The 21,740-nt window shown below is 43.4% G+C and overlaps 1 protein-coding gene across 1 annotated transcript in view; it reads left to right on the plus strand.

Annotated features, from left to right (window-relative positions):
* Positions 1-21,740, plus strand: part of ANKDD1B (ankyrin repeat and death domain containing 1B) — an 83,437-nt gene that overhangs the window by 58,993 nt on the left and 2,704 nt on the right. The window contains 3 exon segments of the mRNA XM_052646832.1: positions 17,244-17,335; positions 17,532-17,547; positions 21,505-21,699. Coding sequence (XP_052502792.1) covers positions 17,244-17,335; positions 17,532-17,547; positions 21,505-21,699 — 303 coding nt within the window.

Here is a 21,740-nt window from a genome sequence, read left to right on the forward strand (position 1 = left end):
TGGCTGCTCTCATCTCTCTCCTCTGGAGGGGCCACATATATTTTAGAGCTACAGAGTTGGGAGAAACCTCCACATATTGCCCAGTGCCCCTCATCTCTACCGTCCTACCCAATCTCTTCTGGGCCTACTTAAATCCACTTGATTAATAAAAACCTCCTCCCTGTTCGGCTTTCCTTGTGAGCTTGTGGAGTTCCCTCCAAGGCTAATGAGAAGGATTAGTAACTCTGGGCAGGTGAACAGGCTCTCAGTCAGTTTCGGTGGATAAGAAAGGGGGCAAGAAAGGCCGCTGTGAAGGTGGAGCAGGCTTTTCCATTCAGTGCATTTCATGAGCTCCACAGTACCTTTAAGCTAGTGCACGTGTGGTACCAACAATGAATGAGTGGACCCCGAGCTCTGGATCCCGGTTCCCACTGGCTTTGGCTAATATCCTTGACTCCACTCACAGATCTCAGGCAAAGGACAGACTGTCTCTCCCATGGATGAATCCAGTTTTCTTTAGGAATGGGACTCAGAGACTCCTCTCCCTAGATGACCCAGAGGATTCATGATTTGCTCATTCTGCATATGGTTCTCATTGCAGCTTCATTTTAGGATCTCTCAGCTGAACACCTGGCTCTGCATAGTCAGGGTTCGTCAGTCTTTTCCCCAAAAAATGGTCAGACTTGGAGGGAGAGGAGTGGGACAGGGAAAACTCAGCCAGCTGAAGAGATAACAGACAGGAAGGCCAGCAGAAGCTGCAGAAGTGGGGAAGGCGCCCCGTAAACCTGCTTTGGTCATTGAGCCGCCTCAGCCTGTCTGATCCTCCTCACACACAGCTGTCTCCCATGAAAGCATCCAGAGCCCACTGAAAAGGAAGACAGTCCTGGGTCTCATACAAAACAGGCTATGAACACACATCTGCTGACTTGAATTGAATGGAATTCAGTCGTAGGCCACACTCCCAGGTAGCATGGATGAAACTGGAGTGTCTGACTTCTTCATCCTGCCATTAAATGCTATTTGATGATGGTTGTCAGCCTGAGGAAACCAGACAGCGTTTCACCCTATAATAATTGTTAAAACAGCTACCATTCAGTGAGCACTGACCTTGTGCAAGGCTCTTTGCTGAGTGCTCTGTAGTTATTAGCTCATTTAAGCATCCCGGCAATGGCTGCTTTGATGTTGCTACGTGGGAATGGCTTAAGGTTGGTGTCTGACTGCAAAGAGGTGAGAGAATGGCTTGCCATTTTGCTCACAGGCAGAGGTATCTGTACATAAGATTGAGGAAGTATGAAAATCATTTACATCAAAGAATGGAGATATTGCTGATAAAAAGAGACGTGGAGGTCAAGACATCCCTCAAAATCATGCCTTGGTGCTACCATGAAATAGGTTTTATTATTCCCAATGCACAGAGGCAGACACTGAGGACTTCAGCAGTTGGAGGACTTCCTAAACCCACATATTTAATATATGCCCAGACCTCAGCCCAAGTCTGTCTGCCTCCAAGCTATAAAATGTTTAGTTGCTCAGTCGTACTTAGAAGAAGTGAAAGAAATTTATAGACTTCATTTGTCAAAAGTTTTTTTGTTATTATTTTTAAGATTGAGGTAAAAAAATGTGAAAGTTTCCTAAAAGAGATGAAATAAAATGAACATTCCTGATTAACTTCTAGAGAGTCTTCAGTGGAGAATGAAATTCAACAGGCACAGTGAAGAGGAGGTCCCATTTGAAATCCAAATGCCAACCCCACAGAGGATACTGCCTTGTGAAAAGAGCCTAGAAAGGCCTACTCCCTAGCGCATGGGCAATGCCCACGGTCCTCCGAGAAGGGGGACAGTACAGTGTATTGACTGGAGTCACCAGATCTGAATTCAAACCTGGCTCTGTCACCTTCCAGTTTGGGACCTCAGACCAGGTACTCAGTGTCTCTGAGCCTCGACTTCCTCAAATATAAATAAAAATATTTCTTCATGATAGGATTACTATGGGGATTAACAGTTTAAGTCACTCAGCAATGATTTGTTAAGCATCCCTATATGCCAAGCTCTAGAGCTCTCACTGAAATAATGTGTGGACACAGCTTTCCTCTGGGCCAAGCACACCGACAAACATTCAGTAAGTGGTGCGTAGTTGCTTCAGTCATGCCCAACTCTGCGGCCCCACGGACTGTGTGCAGCCCACCAGGCTCCTCTGTCCATGGGGATTCTCCAGCAAGAATACTGGAGTGGGTTGCCGTGCCCTCTCTAGGGGATCTTCCCGACCCAGGGATCAAACCCCCGCATCCCTTGTGTCTCCTGCATTGTAGGCAGGTTCTTTACCGCTAGAGCACTGTAGCTGTGATTATTATTACCATGCTTCTTCTGAAAAGAAGAAACTGGAGACAAGTATGGTGCAAGCGCCGTGTACTCCGCGGCCCATCGCAGCACCGCCCTGGGTCAGGTGCATTCCCAAGAGGCCAGGCCTCCAGAGGAAGATGCGCACGCCCACACAGGGTGGGTCCGGCCCACCCCGCGGCCAGGATGAGGGAGTAGAGACTGCTCCTTCATTGCTTCCTGCCTTGCCCGCATGCAGGGGCCGAGGCCACCGCCAGCACCGATCACTGCCTTCTGCTCTGTGGTCTGCCAGAGTGCGGGAGGAGTCAGCCGCAGGGCCGGTCCGTCTGTGCCGGCTGCGCTGGTAGTTGCAGCCGCGACAGGAAGACAGTGCAATTTAGTGGGGTTGAGACCCACAGCTAACACACCTCATCAGGCTGGCCCAGGTCTTCCAGGTACCGATCTTGAATGAGGTGGTCCACGATGCGCACGCTATTGCTCTGAGTGACAGAGTGGATGGCATTCATGCCATCCTAAAGAGAGCCAGGGGAGGGCCGGTCATTACTCTGCAGCCTTCCCCCTCCTGCGACATGAGAGAGGGCGTGTGTCCCGGTGTGATCCACATACCTGCCTGCCTCTCGGCTCTCTGGTCCGCTCCAGCTCGAGTCAACATGAGCACGCTCTCGAGACTTCCAGACCAGGCTGCAAGGTGAAGTACTGTCAAGCCATGCTTCCTGAAGAAAAGAGAGGAAAGGAACCCATCACTTGAGTGAGCCACCACACTATCTCAACCAACAAAAGCCAGGTAAACACCTAACTGCTGAAGATCAAGAAATGAGAGGGTTCAGTATTCAGCAAAAGTGATATTTCAATTGTATGGGGAAAATGAACACATTTACCAGTAATACAGGTACAAGTGATTCATCATCTGGAAAAAAACAAAATTAAATCCTGTATCATATCATACATACAAAAACAGCAGACAAACAATAAACATACTAGAAGAAAATTTGGATGATAATGTATAGTGTTTTGATTCAAAAGTTATAAAGGGAACAAGTTGATAAGCAAAGTCAGTAAACAAATGATAGATTTTTAAAATGTAGCTTAATGCGGATAGTTACTTTCTGTAATATATGAAGTATCCTTGCAAATCAACAAGGACCAAAAACGGTACTCTATTAAGATATTAGTGGAAATGAAACCATTTCAATTTAAACAATCTGGCAATATCTATTACAATTTTAAATACAACCAGCAATCCCACTCCTGGGACTCTATCCTGTGAAAATAAATTTCTGGACTTAATGTTATCTAAACAAGGTTATTAATTGCAACCCTTAAAACTGACAACAAGGTAAGTAAATGTCCATCAACATGGGAATACTGAAGAAATCAGGGAACAGTCACACCGCATCATGTGGCATTAAAAGTAATTAATTAGGGCTATAACAGTTGGAGAGATTTCCACTAGGTGGCTAGTAAATGTGGGAAATAAGATGCAGAGAAAATATAATGCAATCCCATTCTGGATGAAACAAGCAATGACCAAGAACACTCACATGTGTTTATGCATGTATCTAGATCTACTGTACGTGGGTAAGCAGGGGAAGATAGCAATGTGGATATGATTATATGAACAAGAGGAAAGCACAGAAATAAACACACAGGGCCTACATTCCTAAATGTAGTTACTGGAGAAGAGGAAGCTACGCCAAAAAAGGAAACCCAGAGAAGACTGAAGTGTTAAAAGAATCTACTTATGTATAAACTATTTAAAATACACTCTCTATATGAAACCATGTAAGTGTGTGTATGCACATACATGTGCATAAGAGAGGCTGAGATTCTGCTCAAGACCTACTGACCCGCAGTGATGCTGGGACACACAGACTTGTACACCAGATGAGCAGGCAGACAAGCGGGAAAGGAACTAGCTAGCAGTTAGCACTGGTTATCTCAGGAGGAGGGAATGAAGGGCTGTGACTTGGGGAAAATTGAGACCTGAGCCCCAGGCCCCAAGTTTAAGAAGTCTACAGAGCAGACATTACGAACATCATCTGTAGACTCAAACTGACCTCAGACTCTGTCTCTACCACTTCCAAGGTTGCAGTCTTGCTCAGCTTAGCTAACCCTAAGCCTCAGGATCCTTACCTGTAAGTTCATGTGTCTGCTTTTCTATTTCCTTTGACCCCTGTCAAAAAAATCTATGAATAAGGTCTAAGGATCTTATAATGTGGTGACTCTAGTTGATAAGACTTTTATACAAGTGACATTTGCTAAGTGCATAGAATTTACATGTTCTCACCAAAAAAAGAAATGAGATGATGCGTGTGTTAAGTAACTAGATGGGAGGAATCTTTTCACAATGTATACACGCACTGAATCGTCACTATGTACAGTTTAAATGTATCACAATTTCATTTTTCAACTATACCTCAACAAAGCTGAAAAAAAATTCTTAAATAAATCTCTTTTAAAATGAAGGCAAACAACAATCAAAACAAGAAAACCCACAGGGTTTATAGGGGAAATGAGACAGGTACCCAACACTCAAAAACTCTGTCATTGATACATTTTCATTTTTTAAAAATATAGGCTCCTGCTCTGGACAGAATGTTTGTGTCCCTCAATAACTCATATGTTAAGTCAAATCCCCAATGTGATGGATTTGAAAATCATGCCTTTGGGAGGTAATTAGGTCAGGAGAGTGGAACCCTGACGAATGGGATTAGTGCCCTTATAAACAGACACAGAGCTTAACTCCTCACTCTGCTCTCCACTGAGAGTGAATAAAACCAGAAGTGGCTCTCACGAGACACTGGAAGTGCTACGATCTTGATCTGGGACTCTGCAGTTTCTAGGTCTGTGAGAAATAAATGTTTGTTGTGGAAAGCACCCAGCCTATGGTATATTTCAGCCCAAACTAAAACAGACCCTAATAAAAACAGTACTACAATTGTACATTAAATGGTTAAGTATGTAATCCAATAAACATGGTACTACATATTAAAAAAATCATCTATAATGTCTGTAAATGTGCCGTCCAAAAAGTAAGCCTTCTCAGAACATCTTATTTGCTTCTTGTGATCAATTGTATATGTGAACCTGGAGGACAGTTTGATAAACGTATAGCATACAAATCAATAACAAGGAATGAGGTTCTGTGGGGGCCTTCCATTTTGCAGTGCATACACCTTTAGTAGTAATTTGGGCTGCCACTGAAACTGCATTACTGTCTTCTCTTATTTTCAGTAAAGTTCAGGTATGGAGAAGCAAAAAAAAAAAAAAAAGAACACACCCCAGATTACTGAGATGTATGCTGGGAAATAAGCAGGGTGACAATACACAGCCTTGATGGACTCCTTTTCCTACTTGGAACCAGTCTGTTGTTCTATGTCCAGTTCTAACTGTTGCTTCCTGACCTGCATACAGATTTCTCAAGAGACAGGTCAGGTGGTCTGGTATTCTCATCTCTTGGAGAGTTTTCCACAGTTTGTGGTGATCCACACAGTCAAATGCTTTGGCATAGTCAATAAAGCAGAAGTAGATGTTTTTCTGGAATTTTCTTGCTTTTTCGATGCTCCAATGCTCCAGCTTGAACATCTAGAAGTTCATGGTTCACGTACTGTTGAAGCCTAGCTTGAAGAATTTTGAGCATTACTTTACTAGCGTGTGAGATGAGTGCAATTGTGTGGTAGTTTAAGCACAAGCTGGAATCGAGATTGCTGGGAGAAATATCAATAACCTCATATCTGGAGATGACACCACCCTTATGGCAGAAAGCAAGGAAGAACTAAAGAGCCTCTTTATGAAAGTGAAAGAGGAGAGTGAAAAAGTTAGCTTAAAGCTCAACATTTCGAAAACTAAGATCATGGCATCCAGTCCCATCATTTCGTGACAAATAGATGGGGACATAATGGAAACAGTGGCTGACTTTATTTTGGGGGGCTCCAAAATCACTCCAGATGGTGATTGCAGCCATGAAATTAAAAGATTCTTCCTGCTTGGAAGAAAAGTTATGACCAACCTAGACAGCATATTAAAAAGCAGAGACATTACTTTGCCAACAAAGTCTAGTCAAGGCTATGGTTTTTTCAGTAGTCATGTACTGATGTGAGAGTTGGACTATAAAGAAAGCTGAACGCCTAAGAATTGATGCTTTTGAACTGTAGTGTTGGAGAACACTCTTGAGAGTTCCTTGGACTGCATGGAGATCCAACCAGTCCATCCTAAAAGAAATCAGTCCTGAATATTCACTGGAAGGACTGATGTTGAGGCTGAAGCTCCAATACTTTGGCCACCTGAGTCAGTGAAGAACTGACTCACTGGAAAAGATCCTCATGTTGGAAAAGATTGAAGGCAGGAGGAGAAGAGGATGACAGAGGATGAGATGGTTGGATGGCATCCCCAATTCGATGAACATGAGTTTGAGCAAGCTCCAGGGTTGCTGATGGACAGGGAGGCCTGGCGTGCTGCAGTCCACGGGGTCACAAAGAATCAGACACAACTGAGCGACTGAACTGAACTGAAAGCAGCTTTGAGAGTAGATGTTTGTATTATCCTCTGAGCACCGCCTGCCCTCCACCTGGGAGCCTTTGTCCATATCTGGAGTCAGAAATTCCATTTACCTTGTTGGCCTCTTCTCCAGACTTGGAGCTGCTGCCCACATTGAACCAGAGTCCTCACCTCTGGCTTATGCAACTGATCCTCTGGGCAGCCATTTTATCTTTACAAATGCATGCTACTGGACATAAGGTCAACATGCGCAATAAGAAAAAGCCTAAGTCCTACTGGTATTGAAGAAACAGTTTTGTCACCAAATACAAAGAGCACATGACATGCATATTCTTTAAAGAGATCTTTCCAAAATGAATACTGTCAACGGAAACAGTTTGTGTGTGTGTGGAGAAAAGACAACCCAAGTGACCAGATTTCCCCCTTACAATAGTTATGCTCTAATCTGAGCACCGAAGAATTGAAGCTTTTGAACTGTGGTGTTGGAGAAGACTCTTGAGAGTCCCCTGGACTGTAAGGAGATCCAACCAGTCCATCCTAAAGGAGATCAGTCCAGAATGTTCATTGGAAGGACTGATGCTGAAGCTGAAACTCCAGTACTTTGGCCACCCGATGTGAAGAGCCACTCATTTGAAAAGACCCTGATGCTGGGAAAGATTGAAGGCAGGAGGAGAAGGGGATGACAGAGGATGAGATGGTTGGATGGCATCAGCAACTCAACGGACATGAGTTTGAGTCAACTCTGGGAGGCCTGGCGTGCTACAGTCCATGGAGTCGCAAAGAGTCGGACATGACTGAGCGACTGATCTCAACTGAACTGAATCCATTCTGCCACATGATGGGCTTACTGCATCAGCAGTATCCATCCTGACTTTCTGATTAAGCAAGAAATCCACAGCAGATAAACGATTTGTCCCCACTGCAAAATGCAAGGCTGTGAGGTTCTTCTGAGGAAACATAATTTCTGTCTTCAGGTATCTGATTACTATTTTGCCTTCTTAAGATTCCTGGTTCTTGAAATGGCCATAATTTTTTTTTAACCTGGTGTTTGTGTTTTGATTATCTACTCTTTGCCTCGTCTTTAAAAGCAGTGAGAACTGTATCCAGCATAATCTTACATTTCTCTACTATTAGATAACATCAGAGAATTTAGCAACCAACTGGGGTGTATACAGCAAGCTGAAATCCACTGCATAACCCATGACTGATTGTAACAATATAATAGATTTCAACTAGAGTGTAACAGCTGTATTTTTCCTGTGTGCAATCATTAATAATGGTAGAATATACTGATAATGCATAACAAAAAATTTTCCTAGTTCAGTCCATGTGTGGCTCTTTCCCTTGTAGTTTTTTGGACTGTAAATTGTATTTAATCAAACAAATCAAGAAAGAGAAAGAAAGAAACAGAAAGAAGGGAGGGAGAGAAGGAAGGAAAGAAGGAAAGACACACACAGAAGAAAAAAAGCATGACTATCTTTTGCTTCAAAGGAAAGCCAACTTGGTGCTCCCAGGATGTCTGGAGACAGTCTGCTGTGCTTCAGACAGAGGATGTTTTGCTTGTAAGTAAAACACATGTCATATTTCCCACATTCTGGACATTGATTTTGCCTCCAAAGAATTTACTATCCTTTGCTTCTCATTAATAAATTATTGCAAAAATATGAGAACTGTTTAAACATCTGATTTGCTTAGTAGCTAAGTCGGTGATAAACTAGGTTTGACAAAACATGAGTTACCCTTGCTATTGTGTGCAGTCTAGAGCTATATTCTAGGATGTCCAATTTGGGCTTAGAAACTCCCCTTTACTTTTATTTGTGAATAAGGATACAAACCAAAATAGCATCCAAGATAAGTCAGTAAAACCACTTCCACTTTCTTTTCATCTTTGTCATCACCGATTTTAAAGAACTCTACAAGCAACCATGTCAGCAATCTGCTGGAAACAGGACTAAAAAAGATGTCACTACAAACTATAATATAATTCACCAGGAGTTTATGATAACTTGCTACACTGGCTGTTAGTTTTAGTGTATTAAGTACTTTTATATAAAAGTATGGTTTAGAATATTGGAAAGTTATGTGGAAAAATTTTCAAAGGGTTATTGAAAGGTACATTGAAAGGTACATTGGAGGATCTATTTCCTGCTGTTTAGAAAAATGATTATTGCTTTACTTATTCAACAGTTAATCTAGGTATTACCTTCAAAGATCCTTATTTCTTATGCTCCCTTCCTTTCTTGTTTCCTTTCCTCTTTTTTGTTCCCAAAATTGTTCTGCTGCAAAAATTTGCCATTTTTCTACTCTTTCTAGGATGTCTATGTATAATGAACAGGATATTCACACATAACATAGTCAACAAAGCAGAAATAGATGTTTTTCTGGAACTCTCTTGGTTTTTCTATGATCCAATGGATGTTGGCAATTTGATCTCTGGTTCCTCTGCCTTTTCTAAATTCAGCTTGAATATCTGGAAGTTCACGGTTCTTTTGCTGTTCAAGCCTAGCTTGGAGTATTTTGAGAATTACTTTCCTAGACTGTGAGATGAGTACAACGACCATTCTTTGGCATTGCCTTTCTTTGGGATTGGAATGAAAACTGACCTTTTCCAGTCCTGTGGCCACTGCTGAGGTTTCCAAATTTGCTGGCATATTGAGTGCAGCACTTTCACAGCATCATCTTTTAGGATTTGAAATAGCTCAACTGGAATTCCATCACCTCCACTAGTTTTGTTCATAGTGATGCTTCCAAAGGCCCGCCTGACTTTGCATTCCAGGATGGCTGGCTCTAGGTGCGTGATCACACCATCTTGATTATCTGGATTTTGAAGATCATTTTTGTACAGTTCTTCTGTGTAGTCTATCCTTTGTGAAATGGGCCTAAATTGGACAAACCTTGTATCTTGATATTAACATCCCAATTTTAATTGAGATAAGTTGTTAATAATTTTTATTCTCAACAATAAAATATATATTTTAAAAAACAAATTATTTATTTTTTTGAAAAGATGATAAATTCACATGGTCCAAGAATTTACAAATTAGTAAATGTTTTCCAGTAAACATTTCCCGTTCACCCCTACCCTCTATTGTCTGGCTCTCATGCTATCCTTGCCATACATACCCATTCTTATAAATTTCTTCTCTTCTTTCCAGAGCTTCTTTATGTATAAACAGCAAACATAAATATATTATACCCTTAGTGTATTCCTTCGTCCTTTTTATACAATAAATAGTATATACCTATATTGAGGGCTGCACTCAATATGCCAGGAAATTTGGAAGATTCAGCAGCGGCCACAGGATTGGAAAACATCAGTTCTCATTTCAATCCCAAAGAAGGACAATGCCAAAGAATGTTCAAACTACCACACAATTGCACTCATCTCACATGCTAGGAAAAGTAGTGCTCAAAATTCTCCAAGCTAGGCTTCAACAGCATGTGAACTGAGAACTTCCAGATGTTCAAACTGGATTTAGAAAAAGCAGAGGAACCAGAGATCAAATTGCCAACATTCATTGGGTCATAGAAAATGCAAGAGAATTCCAGTAGAGCATCTACTCTGCTTTATTGACTATGCCAAAGTCTTCGACTGTGTGGATCACAATAAACTGTGGAAAATTCTGAAAGAGATGGGAATACCAGACCACCTGACCTGCCTCCTGAGAAACCTGTGTGCAGGTCAAGAAGCAACAGTTAGAACTGGACATGGAACAATGGACTGGTTCAAAATCGGGAAAGGAGTACATCAAGGCTGTATATTATCACCCTATTTATTTAACTTATATGCAGAGTACATCATGTGAAATGTTGGGCTGGATGAAGCACAAACTGGAATCAAGGTTACTGGGAGAAATATCATTAACCTCAGATATGCAGATGACACCACCCTTATGGCAGACAGCAGAGGAACTAAAGAGCTTCTTGATGAAAGTGAAAGAGGAGAGTGAAAAAGTTGGCTTAAAACTCAACGTTCAAAAAATGAACATCACGGCATCTGGTCCCATCATTTCATGGCAAATAGATGGGGATACAGTGGAAACAGTGACAGAGTTTATTTTCTTGAGCTTCAAAATCACTGCAGATGGTGACTGCAGCCATGAAATTAAAAGACGCTTGCTCCTTGAAAGAAAAGTTATGACCAACCTAGATAGTATATTCAAAACCAGAGACATTACTTTGCCTACAAAGGTCCATCTAGTCAAAGCTATGGTTTTTCCAGTAGTCATGTATGGGTGTGAAAGTTGGACTGTAAAGAAGGCTGAGCACCAAAGAATTTATGCTTTTAAACTGTGGTGCTGGAGAAGACTCTTGAGAGTCCCTTGGGCTGTGAGGAGATCTAACCAGTCCCTCCTAAAGGAAATCAACCTGAATATTAATTGGAAGGACTGATGCTGAGGCTGAAGCTCTAATTCTCTGGCCACCTGATGCAAGGAGCTGACTCATTGGAAAAGACCCTGGTGCTGGGGAAGATTGAAGGAAGGAGGAGAAGGGGATGATAGAGGATGAGATAGTTGGATGGCATCACTGACACAATGGGCATGAGTTTGTGCAAGCTCTGGAAGATGGTTACGGACAGGGAAGCCTGGTGTGCTGCAGTCCATTCGTTGCAAAGAGTCGGACATGACTGGGACTGAACGTCAGCACATTGTCCTATATTTAGCATTTTTCCCTTACCAGTATAAAGCAGTTTCCTTTATATATAAGTATATAAGCACACGGAGAGAGTTTCTTCTTTTGTTACAGTTACATAATGGACTGTGGTGAGAACATAACATAATTTCTTTAGTTTCCAACTAATGGGCACTTAAATTATCCTTGTATGCTTATGGTAAGTCACTTCAGTTGTGTCCAACTCTATGCAGCCCTATCGTCTATAGCCCACCAGGCTCCTCTGTCCATAGAATTCTCAAGGCAAGAATACTGGAGTGGGTTGCCATGCCCCCCTCAGGGCATCTTCCCGACCCACCCAGGGACTGAACCCATATCTCCTATGACTCCTGCGTTGGCAGGCGGGTTCTTTACCACTAGCATTACCTGCTGAGAAGGCAATGGCACCCCACTCCAGTACTCTTGCCTGGAAAATCCCATGGACAGAGGAGCCTGGTAGGCTGCAGTCCATGGGGTCGCTGAGGGTCGGACATGACTGAGCAACTTCACTTTCACTTTTCACTTTCATGCATTGGAGAAGGAAATGGCAACCCACTCCAGTGTTCTTGCCTGGAGAATCCCTGATACGGGGGAGCCTGGTGGGCTGCTGTCTCTGGGGTTGCACAGAGTTGGACACAACTGAAGCAACTTAGCAGCAGCAGTAGCATTACCTGTGAAGCTCAAATTGTTCTTAACCCTTTGCTATTATAAACAGAACTACAATGAATAAATTTATATGTGTCTAAACTTGCTTTTTAAATTTATTTAGATATTTTAATTGTAAAATATATTCAATATAAGATGTACATCTTAACTATTTTAATTTTCTTATTTTTTTTTTTAAATTTATTTAGCTATTTATTGGCCTCACTGTGCAGCATGTCGGATCTTAGTTCCCTGAACAAGGATCAAATCTACACTCCCTGCATTGGTAGCATGGAATCTTTACCACCAGACCACCAGGGAAGTCCCCATTAACCATTTTTAAATGTCCAGTTCTATAGTGTTAAGAACATTCACTTTGTTATATAGCCAACCTCCAGAATGTTTTCATCTTACAAAACTGAAACTCTATAAACTATAACATTCATTTCTTCCTCTCCTAGCCCCTTTCTTCCTCCTGTCTTTGAATTTGACTGCTCTGGGTACCTCATCTATGTGGAATCATACGATATATTCCCTTTTGTGACTATGTACTCAAGGCTCAACCAAGTTGCGACATGTATCAGAATTTCCTTCCTTTTTAAGGTCGAATAAGATTCCCTTGTAAAGATACCACCTTTTGCTTATCCGTGAGTGGACATTTGGGTTGCTTGCACCATTAAGCCGTATTGTATATTTGTTTTTAAAGATGGACAGCTTTATTTCTTGCATGTGATACAATTCTGCAGGCTCAACCATGGAGGGGCTTGGGTGACCAGGTATTAGTCCCAGCTTTCCTGAAAAGATATAAAAGAAGACATTGTGTGGCAGCTCTGCTAGGTACTCACACTCACTCACAATCACATCTTTGTTCAATTCTTGCATCTCTTCTGCGAGGTGGATGAAATTATCTCAGTTTTTAAGAGATGACTTGGGAGGTTTTTTGATGACATCAGGGCCATTGTAAGAGGCACGGCTGAGCATCAGAGCCAAAGCTACTGGCTGCTTGGCTCCCCAGCACTTCTAGAAGTTGCAGTTTTTCCTTCCAGATCTTTACCCTCACTGGTCACAAGCTCAGTTCAGTTCAGTTCAGTTCAGTCACTCAGTTGTGTCCGACTCTTTGGGACCCCATGAATCGCAGCACGCCAGGCCTCCCTGTCCATCACCAACTCCCAGAGTTCACTCAGACTCATGTCCATCGAGTCAGTGATGCCATCCAGCCATCTCATCCTCTGTCGTCCCCTTCTCCTCCTGCCCCCAATCCCTCCCAGCATCAGAGTCTTTGCCAATGAGTCAACTCTTCTCATGAGGTGGCCAAAGTACTGGAGTTTCAGCTTTAGCATCATTCCTTCCAAAGAAATCCCAGGACTTATCTCCTTCAGAATGGACTAGTTGGATCTCCTTGCAGTCCAAGGGACTCTCAAGAGTCTTCTCCAACACCACAGTTCAAAAGCATCAATGCTTTGGTGCTCAGCTTTCTTCACAGTCCAACTCTCACATCCATACATGACTACTGGAAGAACCATAGCCTTGACTAGACGGACCTTTGTTGGCAAAGTAATGTCTCTGCTTTTCAATATGCTATCTAGGTTGGTCATGATTTTGTTTTCCAAGGAGTAAGCGTCTTTTAATTTCATGACCTCAGGGCATCCCTAATTCCCACTGCAAGCCTGCATCCTCCCTAGTCCATTTCAGGACCATGCATTTCATGTTTGTGGATTCTGAAGTGGTGAAATGTTATTTTACTTGTCTCTGTATGTTAGTTTTCTTTTTCTGAACATAAAAGTAATACGGTTTGAAAAACATGTTTGTTTCAGTTTGTAACAAACTGGGGAGGAAGACAAAACCAGCCGTATTTCCATCACATAGGTGAAATTCCACCAGTGGTGGCTCATTAAATTCCATTAACATTTAGTGTTAGTATTGGTTTGGCCAAAAAGTTCAATTAGATTTTTCTGTCACGATATCTTACAGAAAACCCAAAGGAACTTTTGTCCAGCCCGATATTAACATTTAGCGTTAGTAGCTTCTCGTGCTTTCTTTTTGTACTTTATTCTATTTTTTCGTTAACAACACCTCCAGGCCAGTCTGGTGAGTAGAGAATCCATAGCATTGGGCAGGGAACTTACGTTGGGCCCCTAATGCCAGTGGATTGAATATTCCAGTGAACATGTCTCTGCTACAGCTCGAGTCTCTTTTCCAAACAAAAGCCACAGTTTCCTGGGCCTCCTGATCTGTTTTCCAGACTTCCTTTCTCCTCCTCCCTCTTTTCTCATCGGGTCTGGTGCCTAGGTGGCATCCAGGACGCATATAATTAATGATAAAAACTCTCTTTTCTCCCTGTTCCCATGATTTTTACTAAAGATAAGTGACTGTTTCTAAGACTGAATGAAGTTCTGGTCTGGCCCTAGTAGCTCAGATGGTAAAGAATCTTCCTGCAATGCAGGAGACCTGGGTTCGATCCCTGGGTCAGGAAGATAACGGCTATCCATTCCAGTGTTCTTGCCTGGTCTATCCTGTGGACAGAGGAGCCTGGTGGGCTACAGTCCGTGAGGTCACAAAGAGTCGGACACGACTGAGTGACTAACACACACACACACTGGATGGGAAAGAAGGAGCCAAGTTTTGGGGTAGAGTTGACTTTCCTTGTCCTCTCAGCCTCTGGTGTCACAAAGCTCCCAGAGGGCCACGCACCCTCAACAGCACAAGTATCTGCATTTCTACTCCAGCCATGCTCCCTGCAAAGGTTTTCCTATGAGCTTGAAACCTCTGGCTCTCAGAATGCTGTCTTCCCCGAATAGGCTCATTATGGTGATTCAGACGGCTTTACAAGCCAGAATTTAGATAGCATACAATTAGACGCTTGCTAAATGCCTGCAGAATGAAGTTCTTCTTAATTTCATTACTATCTCTTTTGATTAGAAGCTGATTACTTTCAGCTCTAATTTTCAGGTTCACCTGGGTCTCAGTGTCTGGACTAGCAGACAAATCATTTGAATTGGTGGGAGGTGCATTTCACAAATACTCAGTCGTGTGAGAGACTTATCAGGATAAGTTTCTGGATCTCTAAGCATAGAAGCATGGGTTTCTGAGGTTGGAACTTCTTCTGAGGTTATTTCTTTTCTTTCTTTCTTTCTTCTTTTTTTTTAAGGAAAAATATTTATTTGGCTGTTCTGGGTCTTTGTGTGGCCTGTGGGATCTAGTTCCCTGACAAGGGATCAAACCTAGGCCTTCTGCACTGGGGATGGGGAGTCTTAGCCTCAGAACATCCAGGGAAGTCCCTTCTGAGGTTCTTTCTGACCATTCATTTTAATCATCTTCAGGATCTCGGAGCAGATTTTCCATGGGTCCTTTGGAAAGCAAATGAGAACCAGCATCTTTTGCTTGGGGACAGTATAGATGCGTGGCTTGTGCACTGCACAAAGTCTAGGGGAACTTTGAACTATACCCGCCTTGACAAATGTATGCCATTTGTAATTTCTATGAGGCGCCCTATGGACTCCAACGATTTATGCCCCCAGATTACGTCTAAAACAGCCTTTATTGCTCATTCCAAGGGCTTCCCAGGTGGCGCTGTAGTAAAGAATCCACGTGCCAGTGCAGGAGACGCAGGAGATAGGGCTTTGATATCTACGTCGGGAAGATCCCCTGGAGGAGGGCATGGCAACCCACTCCAGTATTCTTGCCTGGAAAACTCCATGGACAGAGGAGACTGGCAGGCTACAGTCCATAGAGTCTCAAAGAACCCAACATGGCTGAGCAACTGAGCATGCATGAATGATTTGGTTAAGATTCCAACCCCTCATCTTTGTTTAAAGGTGGTATGATATAATAGAAAAATCTCTGGATAGGCGTCCAGGAAGTTGAATTCTACATTGTATTAGTGTTACCATTATTGATATTTATTCTGAGTAAAATTCATCCCTCTTCTGTTTAATTACTCCACCCTTCTCAATAGATGGCCTTTACTTGCTGATCTAACGTGGCTCTTTGGGCTCCTGCCGTCATGTCAGCATTCCTCTTGGGGAGGAGGAGGGAAGGAAGGGGAGTGACATCCCTCTTCCCTTTAAGGATACTTCCCAGAAGTTGCATGTGCCGCCTCATTTACATGCCACTGGCCAGTACGTAGTTCACATAGGGAAATTCTTGGGTGGCCAAATGCCCAGCTAAAATCAGGAGATCTCTTTCAGAAGAAAGGAGGAAAGGCAGTTTGGTGGGGGAAGCAGGCATGGGATATTAGCTAAAGTCTGTGCCACAGGTGGAGTTAGCTTTTGGAGGAGAAATGTGTGTGATCACATTATTTATTTGCCGAGGACTTCCCAGTGCAGTAAGCCAGAGTGACCCCTGCCAATCTTAGAGAAATGCTTGGGTTCTCATTGATAGCGTGTGTATAAAAAATATCACCTGTTGATGGTGGGTCCCTAGGCCACAATCCTTTCTCTTGCCCCATTGACACAGCTCCTGACGCTACCAACATCTAGCATCTCTTAGACCATTACCATGTGCCACAAGCAGTTCTAAGGTACAATATGTATTATCACACTTGCCCCTCACCACTACACAGAGGGGAAGTTATTGAGACCCAGGGAAGCTGAGGACTGGCCCACATTTTCCCTGCAAGGAAGCAATGGTGGTGGTGTAGTTGCTGTCGTGTCCGACTCTTGCAACCCCATGGACTGTAGCCCGCCAGGCTATTTGTCCATAGGATTTTCCAGGCAAGAATACTGGAGTGGATTGTTGCAGTTCAGTTCAGTTCAGTCGCTCAGTTATGTCCGACTCTTGTGACTCCATGGAGTGCAGCACGCCAGGCCTCCCTGTCCATCACCAACTTCCGGAGCCTACTTAAACTCATGTCCATTGAGTCAGTGATGCCATCCAACCATCTCATCCTCTGTCTTCCCCTTCTCCTCCCACCTTAAGTCTTTTCCAGCATCAGGGTCTTTTCCAGTGAGTCAGCTCTTCACATCAGGTGGCCAAAGTGTTGGAATTTCAGCTTCAACATCAGTCCTTCCAATGAGTATTCAGGACTGATTTCCTTTAGGATTGACTGGTTGGATCTCCTTGCAGTCCAAGGGACTCTCAAGAGTCTTCTCCAACACCACAGTTCAAAAGCATCAGTTCTTCGGCGCTCAGCCTTAGGGCAGACTGCCCTGGCTGTGGCTGCAAGGAGCAGCAGCAGCCTCTGCATGGCTGTGCTCACCGCAGCTGAGAGGCACCACGCCTAGGGAGAAGTAAGGAAGGCTCAGGTCAGCTCAGCGGAGGCGTCTTCTACAGCCCCGCCTTCTGACGGGGCAGGGGGATCTGTGTGAGTCTTTTTTTCTGCTTTAGTGGCCAGGGCCCTGGGAGTGTGGGTTCACTGTCTCTCGTCCTGTGCTGTCCCACCCATGGCGTGAACAGCTGAATCTCTTCATCCTTTGTTAGTACCAGTGGCGGGAACAGAGGTGTGGAGCTCAGTGGGGCCAAGCAGGCCAGTCTACTTCGGCTCTGAGGAGCCCAGCGTGAGCACCCAGCAGGGGGACTGCTGGCTGTGCCTGCTGCCACAAAGTCTCTGGCTATATATGGTTCCTTCTGGAAGTTCCCAGACTCCCATTCTCCTAAGGGGTCAGATGTCATTCAGATGGGTTAGTCGCTCAGTCATGTCTTACTCTTTGTGACCCCAAGGACTGCGGCCCGCCAGGCTCCTCTGTCCATGGGATTCTCCAGGCAAGAATATTGGTGTGGGTTGCCATTCCCTTCTCCGGAGGGTCTTCTTGACCCAGGGATCGAATCCACGTCTCCTCCATTGCAAGTGGACTCTTTACCATCTGAGCCATCAGGGAATGAGCCAACAGTCCTGGTAGGGAAGTTCATATTTAGTTTTTGTATCTTTGTCTTTTATTTGGCTGCATTATTTAAATTTCAGAAAGCATTGAAGCAACAGAAATTCTAAGTGTGGCTTTAAGTCCCACGTTATTTGGACACAATTTTTCTTCCTCTTTTTAACTATAAGCCCACAGAGTATGAACACCCAAAGATGGCAAACCAGGTAGGTTTGTGTGAGTTACTTTTTACAAAACAGTTAAAATACTTTCAAACAAGTATTTACTCTAGCATTGATGAACTATACTACTGAGGATATATGCATTCTAGTAAGAAACCAATAATGAAAATGATATGACCATTAGTAAAGGCCAGTCCAATTCACGTCTCAAATGTTTGACATTTTTATGTGCTTCACAGAAATGGTGAAGTTTTGTTAGGTGGGGATAGAAGAGCTGAAATAGCAGCCAGTGATTATTCAGATACCTTACGAATCCTACGTTAAAAGTTGTTAAAATCAAATCTTTTGCTTTGTATTTTTATTAGATATTATTCTTATTTAGAGTTTTGCAGTTTGCAACATACCACTGTGCTGGCTGTTCAGTACTCAAGTATTCTGCAGTGGTCATGCAAACCTTATTCATCTTGAGAATACAAAAACTGGTCTCCAGGACATTCCTCTGCCTTCTTGCATCAGTGTTCCCTCTGATAGTTGCCACTCATGCAGCATCTCAGTAGAATTCCCACCCCCCACTCCACCAAGATTCAATTCCTTTGGGCAGGAATTTCATTACTATACAACCACCCTCCACTGTCCTAGACTAATCCCTGGTCCAATAGGCTGGAGCCAGAATTTAGGCCCTAGTCCCTCTTTCCCTGAAGAATCTCACGCCCAGATTGATGTCTAATTTGCTAATGCTGAGAAATGTCCCCTTAAGGCCTTTTAAGGCAAAATGCACTGATTTGCCTCTTTGCTCACAGTACTGTTTAATTGGCTCAATAATCCTGGTACATTGGGATTATTTCAGAGTCCACTCTGTCCTCCCCAGACTTTTCTTATTTGCCTCTAAGACAAAACAAACTTGACAAAGTTGACAACGCTTGACAATTAGAATTCTGTTTAATGGCTCTCCTTTTCCCTCTGATTTCTGTTCCCTCTTCTTTTTTCCTCTTCCTCTTTGTCTAGCCTCACTCTCACTTTCTTAGATCATCACTGTTTTATTGAGGATGACTTTCCCAGGTTCCATCTTTTTGCTTGTTTTTTAAATGGTTGTTTTCACATTTTCTTTAAAAATAGGAATATTCACTGGTTCTATTTTTAATTCCTGTTAGCATTTTTAGATTCTTTCTCGTAGATGAGAATGAATCATTTTCCTACCAGATGAATAAGGCCTCTTTCCTTGCCAATCTTTAAGATGGGAGATTTAGATGAACTTTGAAAATCATAAATCATGCCTATAGTTGGTGATGTAGACCCACAGAAAATGCTAAGAGTTGTTAACCCCTGGTGACAACTGGGATCCTGAAGTCTGGAGTTGAAGGAAGACTTGTTTTTTTTTTTTTAAATATATATCCTTAACACTTTTTTAAACCAAATTTATTTACTGTTATTATTTTAAACTCTCTTTGTTATTAAAGAAGTTTATATCCTGACCTAATATAAAATGGTTCCTAATGAGAAAATTAGAAAAACCATTGAAAATTTCCCCTCTCTCTCATATCCATTTACTCATCTACCTAACCGCCTAATCATCCATCATTAAATTCAATGGTTTAAATGGGAGCTTCCTAACATCTGGTTTATGCTATTTTAATTTCCACCAGTTCTGGCTTATGTTATTCCTGCAAATAGTTCAGTGCTTTACAGATGAGCTATTAATGCTTCCACTGCCTGTTGAAAAAGACCTGGGCTTTCCGAATCCCCGGCCCTTTCTGTGGAAGCCTGAAGGACAGCCCAGTCCTGGAATGCACACAGCAGGCGTGCTTCCAGAGAAATGAAAGTGCTGTAGTGCAGAGCTGAGAGCAGAGGCATTTTGTAGCCTTCCCTTTAACTGTTGGGTGTTTGGGGTTTTCATCTTCGATTTCCCAGGAGATGGGATGACAAGAAAAGGAACAGGGCAGCTGCCACTCCTCCTGTTTGTTGGAGTCTGCCACCCCCACCCTTATCTCTTTTAGGTAGAGAAAGGCTGGGGTGAAAAAGACCCTGCATTCTAAAACCTTAAACAATTATGGGACAGTCATTCCTCCCATTCTTATCCCAGCTTCTGTTCACAAAGTCCAGATGCTAGAGAAAGGTCTTGCCGTGCTCCTTGGCCCAGTTTCCCGGGAGTTTTTGTGGACCTTCCTGAGGAGCTTACTGATGCTGTGAGGGTGCAGGCTGGTCCATCCTGGAGGTTGGGGCACAAGCCCCCCGCCCCCCCACTTTCTTCTCACAGGTTTCGAAAACCAGGTTCCCATACCCCTTTAGTCCACTTCTTGCCCCAGCATTGACTTCCAGATTGCTGTTCAGACTTTCACTAAGATTCACTTTTATTAAAAAGAAAGATAAAATGGAAGCCACCATACGTAAAAGAGGCAAGGAGACCTCTTGGTGGGCTGTGTGTCCTGGGTGTCCCTTATTCCCTCCCTCCGGAGGGAGGCTGGTCTGGAGCCCGGATGGCACTTGCATGACAGCTGCAGCCCTAAGGAACTGTGACCTCTGCTTTCGCTTTGTGATTCCCTCCAGTTGTTTTGGTTGGATTCTGTAGGACTCTGGTGGAATCTTCGTGTGTGTGTGTGTGTATTCTTCAAAGGGACAAAAGTTTCTGAACTTTGACAAGTCAGAAAACAAGACTCAGTCCAGGCATGGTGCTGTTGGACAGCCTGGCTGCAGTGCTGTAACACACATTGTATTACACATGTGATTGTATTACATAGAGTGCAGTTGTATTACACACAACGTGATTGTATTATGTACCGTGCAGTCGTATTACACACAATGTGATCATATTACCTACAGTGCAGTTGTATTACACACAAAGTGATTGTATTATCGAATGCAGTTGTATTACACACAACGTGGAGGAGCCCTATCTTCTGCAGCCCTGAGAGTCAGGGTGCCCGTTCACTCTCCTCACAGTCTTCAGAGAGCAGGGGGGACAGAAGCATCGACTATGGGGTCTCATAAAGAATATATCCAATCTGGGCCCCACGGAAATGGTGACAGGAGAAAATTAAACACCCCAAAGAAGAAAAAGCGATATTGGTTGGAAGTAAGGCATTTAAAGATGCATTTGTTGTGGTGACATTCCCATAGCCAAGGCACCCTTGTCTGTTTCCTTAGGAGTGGTAAGCAGGCTGGGGTAGAGGCCTGGGACACAGCGTGGCAAAATCCCTCACACTTCCTGAGTCAGACAGACCCCAGCTTGTTTCAGACATTTGTCTCTATATTGGATGACAAAAAAAGTCAATCCAGTGATAGTTAATGTTGAAAGCATAGTCTTGGTCACCACCTTATGGATTCCATCTGAAAAAAATACATTCATACATACTCTGAAATGAGGCAATCAGAAGGAAACATCTGAAATGATCTGATAGGGTTCCTTTCAATCTAGGAGCAGAGCGAGAACATGAAGGGACACATCAACCAGCTCTACCCTGACGTTCAGGCAGGACCACAGCCCGGAGACCAGGCATATTCGCAGTCTGCTCGGGCACCTGGCTTACTGTCAGCTGAAGGCCAATGAGCGGCAGAGGCTGGCCCGTTCGCAGAACTTTACGGACGCCCGGATCAGAGCCATCGAGGGGCAGTGGTCAGGCCAGCGTGGCCCCGGCCATGTGGGCAAGAGGCAGTCAGTT

Source organism: Budorcas taxicolor, chromosome 10 (genome assembly GCF_023091745.1).
Source record: "Budorcas taxicolor isolate Tak-1 chromosome 10, Takin1.1, whole genome shotgun sequence".
In the NCBI taxonomy this organism is placed as follows: domain Eukaryota; kingdom Metazoa; phylum Chordata; class Mammalia; order Artiodactyla; family Bovidae; genus Budorcas; species Budorcas taxicolor.